Source organism: Rousettus aegyptiacus, unplaced genomic scaffold (genome assembly GCF_014176215.1).
Source record: "Rousettus aegyptiacus isolate mRouAeg1 unplaced genomic scaffold, mRouAeg1.p scaffold_m13_p_3, whole genome shotgun sequence".
NCBI classification, from domain to species: domain Eukaryota; kingdom Metazoa; phylum Chordata; class Mammalia; order Chiroptera; family Pteropodidae; genus Rousettus; species Rousettus aegyptiacus.
In genome coordinates, this window is record NW_023416306.1 from 104763850 (window position 1) to 104785546 (window position 21697).

Sequence of the window (21697 nt, forward strand, 5' to 3'; positions counted from 1 at the left end):
TCCACTACAATCCATCACTGACTGCCCACTATCTTTTGTAAAAGGAAGATGAGGCTTAACTCTCCCCAGAACTGAAATAACCCAATCTCATCTGTTACTGCTTTCAACTCCGAGAATGGGATGCCTAGGTGATGCCCACTCCACCTCTAAGTTAGTCACATTCCCAAACAGATATTTTGTAAACTGTAGACTAAACTGTAAACTTCACCACCAACCACATACCACATATAAAATAGCAGAAGAAAGGCAGAAAAGAGAGAAACAGGAAATCTGTTAAAATATGCAAATACACACATCACAGAGCAAGGAAGGAAATATAAGCAGATAGCTCAGTCATTTCTGAATTGGTCACCTGACTGGAGCTGGAGCTATCCCTACTCCATCCTCTTGCCCTTGGGCAGTGCAGGTGAAACAAAACTTGAGACTTGGTGGATGTGAACCTTAATGATGTTGTGGAACTATTATCCTTGCCCTGGACTACCTACCTCTTCACTTCTCCTATATGAGTGAAAATGGATGTCCTTCATTTGTTTACACCTCTGCTTTTTGGTCCAGCTGGTGCAGCGCTACAGGACAGGCCCTCACCAGCTGTAGATTCTCCTCTATTCTGCTGATGGTAGAATGCAGAGTATGGTTGCCAGCTTTAGCAAATAAAAAGACAGAACTCCCAGTTAAATTTGAATTTCAGATAGACAATTTATTTTAATATGTCTCATTCAGTATTGGAATATACTTATATTAAAAAATGACTTGTCGTTCAATTAAAACACAAATTTAACTAGGCATTCTGTTTTTTAAACTGGCAACTCCAGAGAGTGAAAGAATTAGCGCAAGGCTCCTCAGACATCAGGAATATGCGTAAATGTTCTATTCAGAGAGGATAAGAGCTGAAGGCAACAGAGGACCCAGCCAATATATACTAATGAATGGGTCACCCCATTTACAAGCCTAAGCTGAAACTAAGGGCATGGTAGAATGGTTTGAAGAAGGTATCTGTTCCCTGCGCTTCCCCATCTCCAAACTAAATGCCTTATAAATCCCCCAGAGAAATGACACTCCACCATGTCACCTCTACTCTTCCCTGGACTCCCTGCTTCTCTAAGTCTGTGTGAAACAACAGATATGTGCTTAAAACTCAGTTATCATAGTTATGAGTTGTGTGATCTTGGTCAGATTAATGTGTCTGAGTCTCAACTCTACATTTGTAAAGTGACAGTAATGGTATTTCCCAAGGTTGTTATGGCGGGGAGGGGAACCTCAGATACTAACAACTGTGTGCACGTACTCTACCTCAGCAAAATGAGCTTGATTCCTAACGTGAGAGCGGGAAACCTCAGCACCCCAAGAGAAACCATCCTTCCACATCTACATCCCCATCGGCAGGTCTCGGTCTCCTTTTGGTGGTAGAGCAGAAAGGGCTCTTGATTTAGGCCTGCTCTTAAGTGGGTTGCTGCTCACATTTTAACATGGAGTGGAATGGAATGGAATGGAATGGAATGGAATGGAATGGAATGGAATGGAATGGAATGGAATGGAAACTACCAGAGAACACTGTATCTCATAAGGATAAACATTGTTTCCTCAAACTTTTGAGTCATTTGTATGTGTGCATGTTTGCGCTCACATACTCACACATATATGTGTATGTGCATTTCCTCCTGTGGTCTAAAGCCATAAAGGAGCATATGCTCAGTGAATGCTCAGTGTAATAAATCTCCCCCACTCATGTTCCTGATAGGCCTTTAACAAATTGTCCTAACTGGAACAGACAGTCACCCCCCCCCACCCCCAACTCCAGACAAGGCACCCTGGTGGAGTGTTCATCCTGAAAGCCGGGACTTCAGAGTTCAGGCCTCAGCTTCACCTCTAGCAAAACAGAGGGCACCTCTGGGGGAACTTCTCATCAAAAGACAGCCAGCTTAGAATGAGAGGAAAAAACATGATCACCCCATTCCTGTGGTCACTGGCCCTGCCCTTTCCTCATGTGCTGGGAGTTATAAAGCCCACGACTGGAGAACAGAAGCAGCACCTGCCACGGGCAGCCCCTCCGAGAAGATGCATGGTCTTCCTCCCCCACTGCTCTTCTTTCTCTTGTGCTCCAGAGCTGAAGCTGGTGAGTCTCGGGGTCCTTCTTCCAGAAGCTGTAGGATCAGCTCCTAAAACAAAATGAGTCTGCATATAGCTGACTCTTAAACAGGAGCACGGTATCTTTCTTCTCTCAAGAGTCCAGCATGAAGTTTCCACTTGGGATGTGCCCACCCATTCTCCGCAGCCTGGGGAATTCCCAGAAACATGGAACCTCATACTGACTGGGGAGAAGCCCAGAGGAGTTGGGAGAAAAAGGGGTATCTCTTCCAATATGTGTGTGCATATATAAAGTCCTATGTCCTCTTCATCTTCTGAGCTGTGGGCTACACATTACCTTGTATTTTGGCTGTTTTGGGACATAGTCCATGGGCTGTGGAGAAGGTCAAGCCAGGAACCTAGAGAGCTTGTCTCGCATGGTGACAGAGGAGGGTTGAGGCAGGGGCAGAAGGGGAGTGGGGGAAATCTGAGGTGAAAAACACCTGAATGGCATCTGAGGCCAGTTGGCTACTGTGCCTGAAAGAAGCGATGAGAATTTATAGGAGATGCTGTGGCTAGAGAAAGCAAATAACAGGGACACCTGAGGGAAGATGGCAGAATACAGGATGAGGATGCGATTCAAGAGAAGCCTCTCTCAACTTTGACCCAGCTCGTGAGTTCTCTGGAGAGACTGCTGATGCCCTGGGGTTGTCTGTTCCAGGGGAGATCATCAAGGGCACAGAGTGCAAGCCTCACTCCCACCCCTACATGGCCCACCTGGATGTTGTCACTTCCCAGAACGACCTGCAGAGTTGTGGAGGTTTCCTGATAAGACGGAATTTTGTGCTGACGGCTGCTCACTGCAAGGGAAGGTGAGACAACAGGGGCCCGTTTGTCTCCAGATGGGAGGTAAATATCCAGGATAGCAACCAGGACACAAATGAAGGGCGGCCTGAGTAGGGGCTTCTGGGCCTGGGTCGCCTTAAGGAGAAGCAAGACTTGGGCTTAACGAAATTGTTCTCATAATTGAATCCTACAGAAGAACAGGAGGCCCAATCCAAGCACGCCTCCTCTATGAGTAGGTCCTTCTCCCCAAACACAACACAAAATGCGTGACTCACTCTCCAGGACCCCACCCAGGTCTCTAGGTCCCTTCCTTTATCCCCTATTCAAGAACCAGGCCCCTAGTCGTCAGGATCCTGAACCTGTCCTTCCCATGGGAGGCAGAGAATAGAGTCCATCTGGGACCCTATCACTTTCCCCTTCTCTCTGATATCTCTTGCTGCAGAGAGCTGGCCCTCACATAGGGCTCCTTGAATTAGAAAGTGCTAACCCTGTCCCCTGGGTCCTCCATAGTTTGCTCAGGCCCTAGCCATTTTCAAGGGTCTTTGAAATTGTCTCTGTTCCTTGGGAAAACTTCCTTGAGTAAAATCTAAGCCCCCCGCAAATGCCACAGAGGCCCAAGAAAAGGGGAATGGGCAGGGTCCTGTGACCTAGTGAGAGACTCCAGTCCACTTTTCTCAGAATGGGCACATCGCGGGAGAAACCCCAAACTGTCACTGTTTCTCCTTGACCTTCCTTCTCCCTCACAACAGGTCTATCATTGTCACCCTTGGGCCCACAACATTATAGAGAAAGAAGACACATGGCAGAAGCTTGAGGTCATAAAACAATTCTCTCATCCAAAATTCAATTACACTCTTACTCATCATGACATCATGTTACTAAAGGTGACAACCTCTTTCTTCCCCCGCTTCACTACCTGTTCTCTTAGGCTTTTCATTCAGGTCCCCATTGCCCTGAAATTTCCCCGACCTACCTCTGGACTGTAACCCCCTCCAATTCACCCCTCTGGACATGGCTCTAATGTGAAGCGATTTGTGTTGTCCCTCCCTGATTGCCTCCAACTGCATCATAATCCATTTCTAGCACTGATAACCCCTCATTCCCTTCATGGTTGAAGGAGAAAGCCAACCTGACCCTGGCTGTGGGGACACTCCCCCTTCCATCACAATTCAACTTCATCCTACCTGGGAGAATGTGCCGGGTGGCTGGCTGGGGAATAACAGAAATAAACAAACCATACTCCGACACTCTGCAAGAGGTGAAGCTGAAACTTATGGATCCCCAGGCCTGCAGACACTTCAAAATGTTTGACCATAATCTCCAGCTGTGTGTGGGCAATCCTAGGAAGACAAACTCTGCATCTAGGGGTTCTTCTCCACAAATCACTGTTCAGGATCCAGACATCCCTTGGAAGAAGATGGGGTCAGAAAATTGTCAGTCAATGCCAAGGTGTAAAGTCATAGGACTGAGGAAACTGGAATAGTCTTCTGAGGATCTATTCTCCCTTAGCCCTGTGCAGTCTCTGACCATCCCTCTCAGTCTGCTAAATAGGATACAAGGGGTGACAAGAAGGAAAGGAAGAAGAGGCATCAGACTAAGATGTATAACCCCATGAGGAGCCAGAACTCCTGGGTCTGACCCTAGGGGTCAGACTGTGATTCAGAGTTGGGACCCACAGGCAGGAGTGATCGACTTCCCTGGCTCACCTTCTGTTCTCTCTCCCTCTTTCTCTTTCTCTCTCTCTCTCTCTCTCTCTCTCTCTCTCTCTCTCTCTCTCTCTCTCTCCCCGCCCCCCATACACACACAGACTCGGGGGCGGGGGGCGGGGGGCCTCTTCTGTGTGCTGGGGTGGCCCATGGCATTGTCTCCTACGGATGGAAGGATGTAAAACCCCCTGCTATCTACACTCGAATCTCCCACTACCGGTCCTAGATCAACGAGGTTCTGAAGGAGAACTAACCCCAGAGCCTGGGCCAGCCTGAAAGGAAATCTAAATCTGGGCCTGAGTAGGTTCTCTGTGCCATGTGCTCTGGAGCTGTCTGTGGTTCCTGCTGAAGTCCTGCCACATCCCTGGACTTCAAAAAGTTTCCTACAGGTCACGAAACTCTCAGTAAACCTCAATAAAGACTCAGGTTCCAGACAGGAGTGTGTGTCTCCTCCCTCTGCTGCTTTCTTCTCCTAGCACACAGCAAACTGACGCCCCGCCCAGGGAGCCTATAAGCTTTGAAAGAGGTGGGTCTATGGGTGTGTGTGACAGACAGACAGGGGTGGGGGCGGGGGGTGGGGGGGTGGGGCGGAGGGTGTGGGGGAGGGGCGGGGATTAATGAAGAAAAAATAAGGAAAGAAAGAAGAGAAAGGAATTCATTCCCTGGAGAGGCAGAATCCATATTTCCAACTTGTTTAAGAAATTACACCTTGCCTTAATTATCAACCCTATACCAATTCAGATTCATATTTAGTAATATTCAGAATCACTAAGAACATTTTGAATTGCAAACAAGACATACAATGATTACAGCATCCCTGACCTCTCCTCAGCTGATTTCTGTAGCAACACCCCCTCTCCACAGCAAAAGTGTGACAACCAAAAACATGTCCAGGAATTGCTGGATGTCCTCCAGGTGGGGCAAGAATCACTCTTAGTTGAGGGCCGAGGGTTAGATAGATATAGAAAAGGGTTATACGGGATCTAGAAAAGGCAGTTAGTACCATACAGGGCCCTCCTTGCAGTCCACCAAGATAAGAAAAGATCTACCATCTGTGGAGCTTTAATCTGAGATGCAGATTTCCTCTCACTCATTGCTGCAAAACAGATACCTGGAGCAGATAAAAGGAGGATTGCATTACAAGTTCTGCACAAGCAACACTCCACCACAAAGGGCTGCACCCAAACCAGCAGGAAGTTGAAAGCCTAGAGCCTGCTCAGCACAAACACTTGCCAATTGAGGGACTGGCTGGAGGAGCAAAAAGAGGGCAGGACAGGGACAGACACACAAGAGCCTGCAGCTGATAGCACTCCTCGTTCTGAGGGTATGGTGAATCCCTTCCATCAAGTGAACTCTTTCTAGGAAGCCATCTTTGAGAAATAATCAGAGATACACACAAAGATTCATGAATAAAGATTTTAGCCTCAGCATTTTTAATAAAAAAAAAAAAAAACTGAAATCTTAGCGATGGAATAAAGTTTAATAATAAATTCATCTGATTGAAAATTCTGAATTCAAAGTTTATTTTCAAAAACATTTAATGGTATGGGAAAATTCCATATAATGTAATGCTTTTTAAAACAATAAGTGTTGGTGTAGATATGGAGAAAAGGGAACTCTCATACACTGTTGGTGGGATTACAAATTGGTACAGCCACTATGGAAAACGGTCTGGAGGTTTCTCGAAAAATTAAAAATGGATCTACCTTTTGACCCAGCAATTGCACTTCTGGGTGTTTATCCAAAGAAAACCAAAACAATAATTTGTAAACATCTATGCACCGCTATATTCATGGCAGCAAAATTTATAATAGCCAAGACATGGAAGCAACCTAAACAGCCATCAACAGATAACTGGACAAAGAAGTTATTGTTCATACATACAATGGAATATTACTCAGCTGTAAAAAAATGAAATCCTACCATTTGCAACAATATGGATAGACCTAGAGATTATTATGCTGAGTGAAATTAGTCGGACAGAGAAAGAAAAATACCATAGGATTTCACTTATATGCGGAAACTAAGGAACAACAACAACAAAAAACTAATCAAAAACAGACTCACAAACCTAAAGGACCATCTGGTGATGGCAAGGTGGGAGGGGAGTTGAGGGACTGGGAGAAAGGGGTGAAGGGTTAAAGAAGTATAAATTAGTAGTTGATAGATGGTCACAGGGATGGGGAGCACGGCATAGGGAATGTAGTTAGCATTAATGTAATGGCTAGGTGGAGAGCCAGAGGAGAGTAGAAGCAATTAGGGTGATAGTTTTATAAGCTATATAAATGTCTGACCAATGTACTGTATACTTGAAACTGATAACAAAATGAAATTTAAAAATAATCTCTATATAACAGAATCTCAATTTTGTAAATATATATTTTATGTCTGCACAGGGAAAAAAACCAGAGAGCACATAAACCAGAAAGACTTTCCCAGAAGGCTGTGGAACCAGAGCACATAGGACCCAGATCCCCAGGACGGAAAGTACAGGAGAGACCCATGACCCTTCAGACCCAGGGCTGGGAGAACCACTCACGGAAGCCGCTGTAAGGAGATCCCCAAACTGGACACTGCCAAGCCCTGCCACTCAGGGCCCAATGCCCTGATTCAGCCCGCGGCAGTGACCCCATCAAACAAGCTCCATGTGGACCGATAGTCAGGAAAGACATAGGCATCCAGTGGTAGAGATTTGATTCTGAAGTCGTGGGGTTGTTGCCTGTTGCTTGCTCCTGCCCAGCTGGTATTATTCAGTAAAAGCAGGGACTCGCGTGACGTTCATCTCTCAGTACCACAGGCTTCACCCAATCCATTGGAAGGGCACATCCCAGGTCTGCCCAGTACATGCACTGACCTAGCTGAGTCCCCTAAGCTAAGAGAAAGAGAAAGAAGCTAACGCTGCTCAAATCAAACCACATTGTCTGAGTGCTGACTATGTACCAAGACAGAGTCATGCGTGTAATGCAAGGGGAGGGATCTATTTCCTTATGAGGGCTCTAAGGTAGGATTCTTTTCCCTAGGAAGACTCTGGACTTTTCCTCTTCTCACTATGACTGCATGTCTCATCTCAGTCCCCTAGGCCAGAGAGAGATGCAGTAGAAGCTAACATCTCTGATTTGTGCCCGGATTATGTGATTTGTGGAAAAGGTCATTATTTTCTAAGTCTATGTTTTTTATTAAATGATGAAAGGCTTTTGTCCCTACTCAATCTTTCAGTACTTTCAAGTTTTTTGGAGAGTTTGAGTACTTGGAGTTTTTTGGTTTGGCTTTGTTATATTGCTTTAGGGTACCAAATCAAACACGATGGCGACCCAGAAGAGTTGGCTGCAGTACTTTGGGTTCATTTCCTCATCAATATTTTCATCATTAGGCAGGGGTAACCAGGGAGCTAATATCTTTGCTCATTTTCATGATGTTTTTCCTGATGAAAATCTTCTGATTTTCATCTCACACATGAGCTTATCTTTGCTGCACCTGCTGGCTCTCAAAAGCGCACCACAACCAACTGCAAGTTTTCCATTGCCAACCCCACCTCCAGACTGTGAAGGAATCTTGTCAACCTGTTCTCTGGGCATTCATCCTCCAAGAGTCTGTCTGTCAGGTCCCAGTAATGAGAGATGGCACAATCACACAGGAGGATTTAGGTAAGCTCAATGGAGCATTTGTTTGCAAAGGGGACAGGGTTACAGGAAACCAATAGGGGATAGTGACACACCCCAAGAGTGAGAAGCTACCACTGTCCCTCCGGCATGAAGGGGCCTGGTGAAGGAGTGGTTATTAGAACCCAGAAAACGGGTTGAAGTTCTGCCCCCACTAGCTCTAGCTGTGGCTGCAGGACACAGCAGCTGTGGGCTATGATAGAGGAAGGACCCACAGGCAACCTGTGGTCTGTCACAGAGGGATTGTTTGAATAAATTCCACTATCCCACTCTTCCCTTGCTCCACAACTCCCACCAGTGCTCCTCTGGCCGACCCCCACTGAAAGCCAGAAGATGTGGAGGGGCTTTTAAGCAGCCCAGAACAGGGCCCCAGAACAGGATGGAGGGTGGATCTGCCTACATTCAACCCCCCAGAGAACCGTCCATAGAATCCTGTGGCCTGTTGTCCCTCTCGTGTCTTTATTTCAAAGTTCTAAAGTCACATGCCATTCTATTCACAGCAGGATCCTCAACTCTTCCTCTTCAAGGACAGAAGGAAAAGGAAGAGGTCATATCACTGAGGCTTAGATAGTCTCAGCCTGTGCTAAAATAGGTTTCAGTACAGGAGAGGTAACAGTGCCAGGAAGGCTATTACTGTGATTGACTTCTACATGGGAGGCAGGAAGGGCTACTTTTTTAAGGCAAACCTCTCAAGAGACAGAATTCTTAACCTAAGTGACAGATGCCACCAAGGGGTTCGGAGCCAGAAAAAAAATCTAACAACTAACTCCTAACATTCCCACCATTCCATCACAGAGGGAGTACCCACTCCCATGCCAGGAACTATAGGGTGACACTAATCAAAGTTCATCCAACAGCTTTGGGAGAAAAACGTGTTTGACATCTCTTCTGCCTTGTGTTTTGCCTCGTGTCTCTCGTTGTCCAGCAGTTTCTCTACTCCCTCACTGCCTCATCTGCATGAGAGAACTGCTTACCTCAGGTCTTCCCACTACACTTGCTCTAACCTTCAGGAAATATTATTCCAATCATCTGCCAAAGGAACCTACAAAATGCCCAGCACTTTTGGGGGCTTTTGTGTACAGGATATGAGTGGCTACTAATATTTGGGGGCCCAAAATTCAATAGTGGCCCATTTGTTAGAGTTGGGACTTAGCAGATGCCAAGTGACAGAGTCTTTGCCTACATCCATCTCACAGTGAGTCATTTGAGTCCTTGACCCCCATCCTGAGGTCAGTTTCTTGATCCCTGCATGCATACTTGGAATATATATACAGTGCTCAGAAGCTGACAGGCTCTCATAATGATTCTCCGATTTCTAAAGTAAGGTCCGTTTTGGTAGAAAAGCCTGTGTAGCTGCCTCCCCACCCCTAGTTAAAATGGTAACTCAGAAACAATGCAACATCCTAGGTGAAATGGCTTAGTTTAGTGGCACCCTCAAAGACATAAAGCATGCAGGGATGGTGCCCTGGAAAGCCAGATCTACCATGACAGCTGACAGTGGACTACCATAAACTAGCCCAATCGCTACTGCTGTTTTGCATGTCATATCTTTGCAACCTAATAGGACAGTAACCTAAACCAGCAGGCATGCTTGCCAAGGAGTAGAGCAGGAGGGTAGAACAGGTGCTAGAGGAGAAAGATAACTAATAATGACCCCAGGACCAATTGCAACAATAGGGATTATAGCTGTCTCTATAAAGGCTTTTTTAAAATATGATTAACATTTAAATCAGTAGACTTTGAGTAATGCAAGTAGGCCTCATCCAATCAGTCGAAGGCCTTAAGATCAAAGACTGAGGTTTCCTGAAACAGAAGAAATTATCAAGACTGCAACATAGTAACCCTGCCTGAGTTTCCAGCCTGCTGCCCTGTGGAATTCAGATTCAAGACTACAGCATTACTCCTACCTGAACTCCGGCCTGCCAGCTTCTCTATATATCTATATATCTATATCTATGTATATATATACACGTTGTTGTTGTTGTTGTTGTTGTTGTTGTTGTTATAATCAGAAATGACCACTACCTTGAAGAATCAGCAACCAGATGAAATTAACTGACTGCAGGGCATGAGTGGATCGGATTGGATCATTTCAGAGGGAGGAGGGTAGCTGATACTGTTACTATCCTGTCCATATTCCATCAGGGCCCACTGAAGTGAGCCTCTCCAGAAGGCTTCTTACTCCAATCATCCACAACTCTCTCCCTAAGAGCTTTCTCTAGTCGTAGGAGCATGCTCAACCAGTGTACACAGCAGACCAGGAATGCCCCTTAAAGTGGCTTCAACTCATGATGAATGGGAACTGGTTGATAATATTGTTCTGGAGGGACAACTCTGAGACATGTCTAGCACCATCTCCCAAGCATCCCAGGTGAGTTGAGGCTCCACTTACCCAAGGTGGGCAATCTGCTCATTAACACATCCTGTATTCTCTTTCCTCCTTCCTTTCTGTTTCACTTCTCCACTTCTCTGTTGATGTTTCCAGGAATCGCATCACAGATAAACTACTTGCACTCAAACCTTCGTATCAAGGTCTGTTTCTGGTGGAATCCAATCTAAGCTACTCTCAGACCTCAGGATTTATTTAAAACTGCTATAATTAGTACAATGTGATGTTGATACAATCAATTAGAGCAATGAAAGGTAATAGCGTCCAGAAACAGACATTCATCCACGGACACTTGGTTTATGGTGAAAAAAGAACTATAGAGCAGTGGGAAAGAACAGTCATCTCAGTACACATTGCTGGGCCAAGTGAATATCCACAGAAAAAGATGAAATTGGACCCCTATCTCACAAATACAAAAATCAATTCCAGGTGATTCATATATGAGAAGTAAAACAATAAAACTTCTAGGTGATGTGACAGGAAAATATCGTTATTACTTTGGGGTTTAGAAAGATTTCTTCAAGGCACAGAAAAATCACTAATCGTAAAGCAAGTTTCTCAACCTTGCACTATTGACATTTTGAGCCTGATAAACTTTTGTGGTGGAAGACTGTCCTGGGCATTGTAGGATATTTAACAGCATCCCTGGCCTCTACCCACTAGATGCCAGGAGCACAACCACCACCACCCTAGTTATGACAACCAAAAATCTCTCTAAGACATTGACGAATGTTCCCTGGGGGTATGACTGCCAGAATTAGGGGAAAAAAACAGAATATGACTCTCAGATAAACAACAACAAAAATGGTCTAAGTATGTCCCAAATATTACCTGGAAAATACTTATATTAATGTTTTTATTGTTTATCTGGTATTTGTACTTAACTAGGTACCATGTATGTTATCTCATAACCCTACCTAGGGAGCAAAATCACCCCAGTTGAGAGCTATCGTCTTAAAGGAAAAATGATTTGATAAATTGGACTACAAGAAGGACGTCTAGTCATCAAAAGACATCTCTAAAGAGTGAAAAGGCAAGCCACAGAGTGAAGGATGATCCTTGTATCACGTATACCAACAAAGGTTCATATGCAGAATTTATAAATGATGCCTATCCCTCAATAAGAAAAAAATCAGACAACTCAATAAAAACACAGACAAGAGACTTCAACAGGAAATTCACAAAATAAGATATCCAAATTGCTAATAAACATATGAAGGCTACCCACCCTCATTAGTAATAAGAAAAAATAAAACTAAAACCACAATACAATACTACTATGCACTCACCAGAATGGCTTTAAAAAACAATTGATAATATCAAGTATTGGCCAGGAGGGTGACAGGAACTCTAAAACATGGCAGGAGGGACTGTAAATTGACTCAACCACTTTAAGAAACAAAAAACGCACATGTCCTGTGACCTATGAATTTCACTCCTAGGAATACATCAAAAGAAATATCTGTATCATAAAGCATAAACAAGAACACTCATAACAATCTGATATTTGGAAACAACACAAAAGTCCATCAAGAGTAGAATAAATAAATAAACATATTTGTGGTATGGTAACACCACATGGGCTACTACCCTCAATAAAAGTTGACCACTGTTACATTCGATAACATCAATGAATCTCACAAGCATAATGTTGAGAAGAGAGAAAAAAAGCCAGACTTAAAAGACCTATTGTGTCAGTCCATTTACATAGAGTTCAGAAGCAGACAAAACTAATCTATGGTGTTAAAAGTCAAGATAGCAGTTACCTTTGGTGAGGATGGAGGAGGAATGAATGAAGACAAGGCTTGTGGCTGGGCAATAGGGGGCTTCTGAAAGACTGATACATTCCGTTTCTGGCTAGGGTCATGCTAACATGGATATATTCACTCTATGATAACTCAGCGAGTTACATTAGTGTTACACTGCAATTAAAAGTTTAGGGTTTGTTAAGTTGATTTTTAGTCCCCCTAAGTTTTTTGGTTATCTCTTTTCCATCTAAACCTTGCTATCCAGTCATTTTTCTTTTTTAACTCACCCAGCCAATTTTATTATACTTTAAAAAGGCATATTTTTACCTGTAGCGCCTCTTTGATTATGCTGATTAATCACCAAGAAGAATTTATTTTAAGTGCCTGAAATTTTATCCCTTCATTTACAAAGTTCTTATGGGTTCTTGCCTTTTAATATCCAATTTTTTCAATTTTTAAATAACTAATTTTCCTATTTTATCTCAGTTATCTCCCTTCTTCCATAAGAATGTTAGATTTAATTGGGTGTGAATGCTATTACTGAAGGAATTACAGCTAACACCTGGCCTAGTTTATGTTGCAGTTTATTTCCACATCCCAAAATCTTAAAACATCACCTCTAATTTCCACCCTAATAAGGCATTTTTCCACCCCTTGTTTCCTCAAGTAGTATAGTTCGTATTAAATTAACAGCTTCTCTAACCTCACTTTTTACTCTTCAGACAAGTCAGGTGATCCACAATAGCGAGTGCTCCAGTTTTTATATGTATGTTTCATTCTCTCATCCATTCAACCTTGAGTAATAAAACTATACTTTACTTCTCACAACCTCATCCCCTCACTCAAGAATTCTCAAAAGGGATGTCCAATAGTTCTAGAAGGCCAATGAATAAATAAGTTTCATTTACTTGGAGATGATCTGTCCTCTGAAGCAACTTCCAAGAGTATGCTGTGTCATAAAATCAGTGAACATTTTATTAAATGTGAAAGTGATTCTTAAAATCACACAAGAATGTTATTTCCCCCCACAGACATGATGTAAGTTTTTACTTTAAGATTATTTATGTCTTCCTCACATACAGGGCCACTTCATTCTCATCTGCTTAACCTATCCTTCTTTTACTGTGGAATTATGTCACATCGATCATCTTCCCATTAAGTCTCTGCTGATCAGATAAGAACTCATAAGCTGCTCATATGCCACTAAGGGTTGCAAATTCCCTGTTTAATCATTCATGACCCAGCAATGAAATAAAACCATCTCTGACCTGGCTTGGCTTGGCTTTTCCTGCATCTATTCGCTACGCCGTTGGCTAGGGGGAAAATGAACACAGGAAAAGCTGCCTGGTGGCCATTTTTACAGCCCGGAGCCAGAACACTGGCAACCATCTGCAGCCTGCAGCTCTCCTGTTGAGTGGGTAGGAGATGGAATTTCTGAGCTAGTAAGGCCTCTGGTGGTGAAAAAAGTGCTGCTCAAGCTGAACATTCCTCTTCTTCCTGACCAAAGACTAATCCATCGATCTCTCACTCTCTCTCTCTCTCTTTCTCTCTCTCTATCTCTATCTCCCTCAAGAACAGAAAAAAATGGGACTGATGCCAGAGGTGAGAAAGTATCAACTCCTGAGTAAGGGCCTACTGGGAATAGATGTCTGGATAGGGGTCTGATTGGAGACGGTGGCATCTAGAAGTCTTCACAGAGCAGAAAGAAGAGAAAGTGTGGCCCCGGGACAAGAGCTGGCATCTCCACAGAGGGCAAGTCTCGGGGAACACTGCTTTTATTGCCACAAACCCCAGGTTCAGAGGAAATGATCTTAAAAAGGAGTGGCAGGGGGTTCTAGGATCCTTTATCTGTTGTGTCTCCATATTCAAATTCTGGTTGGTTCGTTGGTCGGTTGGTTCTACCACATTTTAATCAGAAACCATGTGAAATTATACTGTGAATAACATTTGGCAAGTAACATTTCAGAGCCTGAGAGAAGTTACAAAAATCTGCCCGAACAAAATGAAGCATGGGGCATTCACACAGTTAAAGATAGCATGGGGGAAGGGCAGAGGCTCCCGTCACCAGCAAACCCTGCATCTTGCCCTGCATCAGTCCATGCTAAGGTGAGATCCCTCTGGGATCCCTCCCAGAGTTCTGCCTTCCTGAACTGCCCAGCGATGATGGCCTGACCACCCAGATGGACTGTGCTCAGCCATTTTACTGTTTCAGGAAGCAGCTGTGGGAAAACAGTCCCATTTCAATGAATGAAGTCTTTGCAATTGCTGCAGACTCAGGAAGGGCCCTTTACTTCCTGAAGGGCAAATCAGCTACACCTGCCTCTACACCCAGATGTGCAGACAGAAATTTCTCATGTCTTATTGTCTGGCTCAGATTTGAATGTTTTAACTGCTAAAGTGTCAGATGGACTGTGAGAGCTACAAATAGTTTAACTAGTTCAACTGTTAAAGGAGAGGCTGTAGAGGAAGAATTTGACCCACCCACCTCAAGAACCCAGTAGAAGAAAGGCTTTAAGGCATTTGAGGGGAAGCTGAGTACATTTGGGCAGAGCCTGCTCTCTACCAGCCTCCCTTCATTTTCTTTGCAGTATAAAGGAAAAACTAGACAAGCCTTAGCTTTGAATCTCAAAATAAAGTTCTTTAATTCTATATCTAAATAATAGCTTGGAAAGTAGGAATTCACTTGCAAAAGCAAGGTTTTATTGAGATAAGAAAGTATTTAAGTGATCCAACAAGATGGATCTTGAAAGACTGAGCATAGAATTTGTTCCATAATCGAGAAGTAAGAAAATATAGGCTATAACAGCAGAGCAGGTGCCCATCATACAGCATTTCCTGGGCTTGGGGAAAGAGTTAAAAGAGATTTGGAAAGAACAAAACTAGATTATAAATGCTGCCTGTGTTCTATGAGAAGGAACCCAGCTCGGGAGGTAGGGATTGTTGCTCAACCCAGAGAAGCTGAAGGGGTGTCTGAAAATAGCAGGACTGTGCCACAATTCCCAGGCATAGCCAAGAGACAGAAGTTTCTCAGAGAAGCCATAATCGCCCCCAATAGAGCTTGTAGTGTTTTTAAAATATGCCCACAAATTCTTTGACACTCCTCCCTTCTAAAGTTAGAACTAAATTCCCCTCCCCTTGGACTTAGTGAGTCACTCTAACAAATAGGTTATAGTAAAAGTGACTCCGTGTAACTTCTGAGACTGAGTTGGTCATTAAGAGCACTGAGGCTTCCTCCTCATTCTCACTTTCTTAAATCACTCACTCCAAGGAAATCAGCTGCCACGTCATAAGGACACTCAAGAAGCCCTATGAAGAGTTCCACATGGCAAGAAATTGAGGTTTTCTACCAACAACCAGCAAGAAATGAGCTCCCCTACCAACAGCCATGTAAGCAAGCCATCTTGGAAAAGGATCCTCCAGATCTTCAGATGACTGCAGCCCTAACTGTAATCTTGACCTCATGAGGGACCATAAGTCATAACCACCACCTAAGCTGCTCCCAGATTCCTAACCCACAGAAATCGTATAAGAAATATTGTTGTTTCAGTCCACTAAGTTTTGAAATAATTTGTTAATAGCAACATAAAATTAACAGTGCTAGACTGCAGCAAGGTGCCTGGGGAGTAGACTGTGGCAGATAACCAAGAGACGAATATGAGGGGAGACTAACCATAGCCCATGAATTCCATAATATTGGCCAGAAGACAATCCAAGTGCTCCTTGGTGCCCTAGGGAACACACTGTCTTCTTTAGTACCTCTTCTTTATCATTGTTTTTAGTTTTATTATGTGGCTAAATACGGATTTTTTTTATTTATTCTACTTGAGATTTACTTTGCTTATTGAATCTGAGTATTCCTATCTTTCATTAATTTGGGAAAATAATCAGCTATTATCTCTTCAAATATTTTCTCTGTCCCCTTCTCTGTCTCTTCTAGGGATGCGAAACAGAAATCTCCCACTTTATCTCCCTCGTCTTTTACCATCTTTCATATTTTCTACCTCTTTTCCTCTGTGCTGCATTCTGGGAAATTTCTTCACATCTAGTTAATCCTCTCTTAACCAATAATAAATCTATTTCCTGCTGCTTTAACTCGATGAATTTTTAAATTCAGTCATTATATTTTTAATTTTTAGAGTTCAAATTGGTTATCAATTCTGCTGGAATGTTTTTGATAGTATCTTGTCTCTTTTTCATGTTTTTAGAGCCTCGTCCTTTAAACATTTTAGAGTTGGTAGTTTTATATTCTATATCTCATAATTTTAATACCTGAAATTCCTTTTGGTCACACACTGCTGCATATTGTTTCTACTGACTCCTCCTCAGAGTGGCTTGTTTCCTTGTGTGCTCATGTTTGGCAGGAGTTTATCTATTGGGATCCTGTGAAATCTAGGGAGAATTTATGCTTGCTCCTATCTGGATCACTTAACTTAAATTCTTGGCTTAGGGGTTCCTAGACCAAGCAGGTAACAATGAATTCAACTCCAAAATTTCATGAGGGCAAGACAATATACACAAAAAAAAAAATCATAAAAGTGATTTTTTTTTTTTTACGATCAATCCTAGCTGAGAGCCAAGCCTATAGAAACAGGTTTCCTAGTCACGTTCTTTGATATTAAATGGGCTTTTTTAAGTTCACTTTTTCCCTGATGACATAGCCCATCAAAGACTTTCTGCAGGCATATCAGTCCCAAGCTTGCTTAGGTCCCAAGCATCAACTCTTGTCACCCAGGGCTCTAGGATACTGAGACTGACAAATAACCACGAAGTAACCTTAGTCTTATGGCACACTTTTTCTGTCTCTGGGGATTTTCTTTATTTTCTAGGTACCTTGGCAATGCATTTAAGTGAAGATGTGTTAAATTTTATACAGCATCTCCAGAAACTTTGCAATAGTTTTATTAGAATATATACACCACCATAGTGTTCCTCCCACATGTTCTTAAGAGATCATTCAGCTTGCAATATGTGAAACAATTTGGAAAGGAGAAACAATCAGAAGCAGGAAAACCTAAGAGGAAACTACTGCAGAAATTTAGACAAGAATTTAGATAATAGCTGGAAGGATAGTGGTGGTGGCAGAGATAGAAAGAAAAAGATAGAACTGGATGATATTTAGTAAGTAAAAACAGGGTTTCAGACATTCAAAAATCGACATGTAGTGGAACATTTTTATAAGAGCCAGGAGCTCAAAGGAAAGATTCCAGTCGCCCAGAAGATTTAGGAAGTCTTTAAAAAAACTGGTAACTGAATTCACTGACACGGGTGCTTGGGAGAAAGTGAAGCGGGAAGAGATGAAAATCTTGGAACCCAGCTTTGAGGAATACCAACAATCTAACACCTTAGAGGAGGCGGAGAGTGTGGCTTTCACTGAGGCCAAGAGATGAGAATTTACAAAGGGAAGGAGGAGTCAGCAAGTGTCCAAGGATACATACAGAGGTAAAGAAAAATGAAACTAGGCATTCATTTTGGTGGCACATGGGAAACTGGATCTTGGCGAAAAAGAGTGAATGATGAAGGCAGAGCCGACCTAAGTGAATTGGGACTAGAAAGTGGACACCACTTTTTTCAGAAGACAGAGGACAGTAGCAGAGGAAAAAGTGGGCTGGAGAAGGGTTATTTTAAGACGAGGGAAATTTTAGAATATTTAAATGGTGCTAAGGAAGGGACGGAACAGGAAGTAAAAAAAAAAAAACCTACGAGGTAAAAAGAAATCCATAGTACCGATGGACGGATTCTTTTGGTTTACTGACCCATTGAGCTGAATACACCTGCAGAATTCGGGAGTCTGAATAGCTGCTGGTTTGATGTGTGTTTCTACACTAAAGCCTTCCCTCCGCCCCTTCTTTCCCGCCCCCTGGGTCTACTCCGCCACCCCTACTCCAATCCCCCAACACACACACACACACACACACACACACACACACACACACACACACACACACACACACACACAAACACACACACACACACACACACACACACACACACACACACACACACACACACACACACACACACACACACACACACACACACACACACACACGTCCCTCCCTCCCTTCCCGCCCCCCCCCCCCGGCCAGCCTCGCGATGAAAGGCGTATACGCACCGCTTTTGTTATGAATTCTTCCGGGTCGCCAGACGGGGCCACGCCCAGCCTCATTCCTGTCGGCCCCCCAATTGGAGCGCGCTTCCCGCAAGACGCAGGCCTTGAAAGGTCGTAGTTGCTTGAGCGGGAGGGGGTGGACCTCTAAATCTCGCGCAGGCGCATTAGGTCCTGGTTGCTATGCGGGTGCTTGTGGGTGAGAGCCCAAGGGGAGAATGGGTGGGGGTGCGGGTTGAAGGAAGTACTGAGCCAGAGACTGAGGACTGGGTGGCCCGCGAGGGATGGGGTCACTGTCTTGTGCACAGGCAACCTGGCTTTGGCCCCCTAACCCGAAGCCGAATCTCACTAAACCATGTGACCTGTGTCTCGTGTGCATCACCGAGAGAGAGCAAGAGAAGTTTTGAGGTCAGATGAGATAGCTTCAGAAGAGGGGCGTCACAACAGGGGACTGAAGGCGCCCCCGGGGAAGATAAACACCTGGTATTTTCTCATCAGGTGGCGGAACGGGCTTCATTGGGACAGCCCTAACCCAGTTCCTGAAAGCCAGGGGCCACGAAGTGACATTGGTCTCCCGAAAACCCGGGCCAAGTCGGATCACGTGGGTATGGCCACCCTCAGGAAGCTGGTGGGGAAAGGTCTGGTTTAGCCACGTAAGGCCAGGTGGGCACTGTACTTTCTCTGACAGGATGAGCTCGCTGCGTCGGGGCTGCCCCGCTGCGATGCAGTCGTCAACCTGGCGGGAGAGAACGCCCTCAACCCTCTCCGAAGGTCAGTCTGGGCCCTAAAACTAATATCCTTCAAAGCAGGGGCAGGAGAGGAAGTGGCTTTGAGATAAAAATGGAGCTGGTAGATCGAGAACTAAACCCATTTCCAGGATTACTCATCCCGCCCACTCCTCGATGCCCACCCTCCCTTCTACCCACTCAGTTGATGGTTCCTCTTCACTTATAACTCAGGATGCCCCAAAAGGATATGCCTTGTCCCTCTACAGGAGAGATGGCCCATTTCTCTAAGCCACACTGCAGGTTTTTTCTGGAAATGGATATGGGCAGGCCCCAGGGAAAGAGAAAAGAAGGGATATGTGTATGTATATATTTAATAGCTTATTTCACCTGTTCTTCATGCAGGTGGAATGAAGCCTTCCAAAAAGAGGTTCTCAGCAGCCGCTTGGAGACCACCCACATGCTGGCTAGAGCCATCAGGGAGGCCCCACATCCCCCCCAGGCCTGGGTGTTAGTCACAGGCGTAGGTATGCCCCAAATCACCAACCTCTTACATTAGCCCGGGAAAGGGAGTACCCCCTGAGGGTGTACCTTGGGCCTTTCTAGCTATATGTGTGCAGAGTGCTGGTCTCTTAGGCCTTTGATTCATGCATATTTCTCCTGACGTTTGTGTCCTTTCACTGAGAAACTGGGACTGTGAGAGAAAGGGGGTGTTCGCACTGCTCCCCCAGTACCAGGAGAAATTCCACCTTGTCCCAAGTCCCGTGCTTCTCACAGCACCATTCTTTAGGAACGGAATATCTGATTCTTATATTTCACTTTTGGGACCAAATAATTGCAAATAATTTTGGCAAATGTACCAGCCACTGAGTGTTTTACACATATTACAGTATTTAATCCTCATAAGACCTCCGTGAGGAAGGTACAAGTCCCGTTTTAAAGATGGAAAAATTCTGCACAGAGTTAATATAACTTGCCTAAAGTCATGATTAATAGATGATGGAGCCAGTATTAAAACTCACTCTACCTGCCACCTACACTTTTATTCTTAACCACGATACTCTTGTCAACCTCTCAACTTAGCCATGCAGCTAAAGAGTTATTCCAGGGCAGTAACAGGTCAGCACATGGGGCTCAAAGGGAAATACCCACGGCTGTGTTCCACAGAGAGATCCCAAGAGCCAAGGAGGGTTAAGCCAAAAGGGCCCTTGACTGCAAAGGAACAGTCAGGACCAAGGACAGCCAAGGCAAATGAGTGCTGTTCTACCCGCAGCTTACTACCAGCCCAGCCTGACTGCTGAGTATGACGAGGACAGCCCAGGAGGGGATTTCGACTTTTTCGCCAACCTCGTAACCAAATGGGAAGCTGCAGCCAAGCTTCCTGGAGATTCTACACGCCAGGTGGTGGTGCGCTCGGGTGAGAATCAGGGGCCTGTGTATCAGGCAGGGTTGGAATGTCTTCTCTCATCTGGGAGAATGGGATGATAAGGGGAGCTGAGCTTACAGAGAGAGGATGCCATCACTTATGGCCAACCTGCAGATGGGAGGGTGGGATGTCCCAAAGAAAACCACACCCCTAAACTGCTATAGAGCTAAACCAGCATGGGGAAAGAGCCAGTAAGAGATAATGGGGAAGAACAGTGAGACTGCCTGGAGACTGAGGGACCTCCCAGTACCATCCTTCTTTCCTGTTTTAGGGATTGTGCTGGGCCGTGGGGGCGGAGCCATTGGTCGCATGCTGCTGCCTTTCCGCCTGGGCCTGGGAGGCCCCATCGGCTCAGGCCGCCAGTTCTTACCCTGGATTCACATCCGGGACCTGGTGGGAATCTTGGCCCATGCCCTTGAAGCAAGCCACGTGCAGGGGGTCCTGAATGGAGTGGCTCCAGCCTCCACCACTACAAATGCTGAGTTTGCTCAAGCCTTGGGTGCAGCCCTGGGCCGCCCAGCCTTCATCCCTCTACCCAGCATCATTGTGCAAGCTATCTTTGGGCAAGAACGTGCCATCATGCTGCTGGAGGGCCAGAAAGTGGTCCCACGACGGACATTGGCTGCTGGCTACCAGTATTCCTTCCCAGAGCTGGGGGCTGCCTTGAAGGAAATCATAGCCTAAGTGGGGAGGGTCATGGCAGGGCCAAGGCCTGTCCCTCAACATAGGCTTCCCAGTTAGACTGAATAGACTCAGATACTCCACCACTTGAGACCTAAAATTGGTCCTTAAGAGATTCCTCTCCCTATCCTTTCTCATCGTTCTGTTGTTCCACCTTATTTAACTGACTGTCTCATTTAAACGTTGCTGTCTCATCAAGTTTGGCCCTTAACCTCTTCAAGTCCTTATGAAAGAATTTCCAAGTTCAGTTTCACCACGTGTCCTGTTCCTGTCTCATTTCTCCTTTTTCCTGTGTAATTGCTCTAAATTAGGCAATAAATTATCTCACTAGCTTCGACTCATCTCTT

General features: G+C 44.7%; 2 protein-coding genes across 10 annotated transcripts; both read left to right on the forward strand.

Moving 5' to 3' along the window:
- Window positions 1-1856: 1856 nt before the first annotated feature.
- Window positions 1857-4869, forward strand: CMA1 (chymase 1). The gene is given in 6 exon segments (XM_036239530.1): window positions 1857-2113; window positions 2786-2936; window positions 3660-3679; window positions 3682-3794; window positions 4028-4284; window positions 4734-4869. Coding segments are annotated over 6 exon segments (735 nt in total). The 5' UTR covers window positions 1857-2055.
- Window positions 4870-18590: 13721 nt separating this feature from the next.
- On the forward strand, window positions 18591-21691 carry SDR39U1 (short chain dehydrogenase/reductase family 39U member 1). Of its 9 annotated transcripts, none has more exons than XM_036238918.1 (6): window positions 18591-18717; window positions 19017-19119; window positions 19207-19289; window positions 19649-19770; window positions 20517-20660; window positions 20941-21691. In XM_036238918.1, exons 4-6 carry the CDS (start codon window positions 19704-19706, stop codon window positions 21351-21353), a joined length of 624 nt encoding a protein of 207 aa, XP_036094811.1. In that variant the 5' UTR covers window positions 18591-18717; window positions 19017-19119; window positions 19207-19289; window positions 19649-19703; the 3' UTR covers window positions 21354-21691. The 9 variants fall into 9 exon arrangements, with proteins under 9 accessions (XP_036094811.1, XP_036094806.1, XP_016005765.1 ...); XM_016150279.2 differs by having other exon boundaries at window positions 18633-18717; window positions 19017-19123; XM_016150283.2 differs by lacking the exon at window positions 18591-18717 and adding an exon at window positions 18886-18926.
- Window positions 21692-21697: the final 6 nt, after the last annotated feature.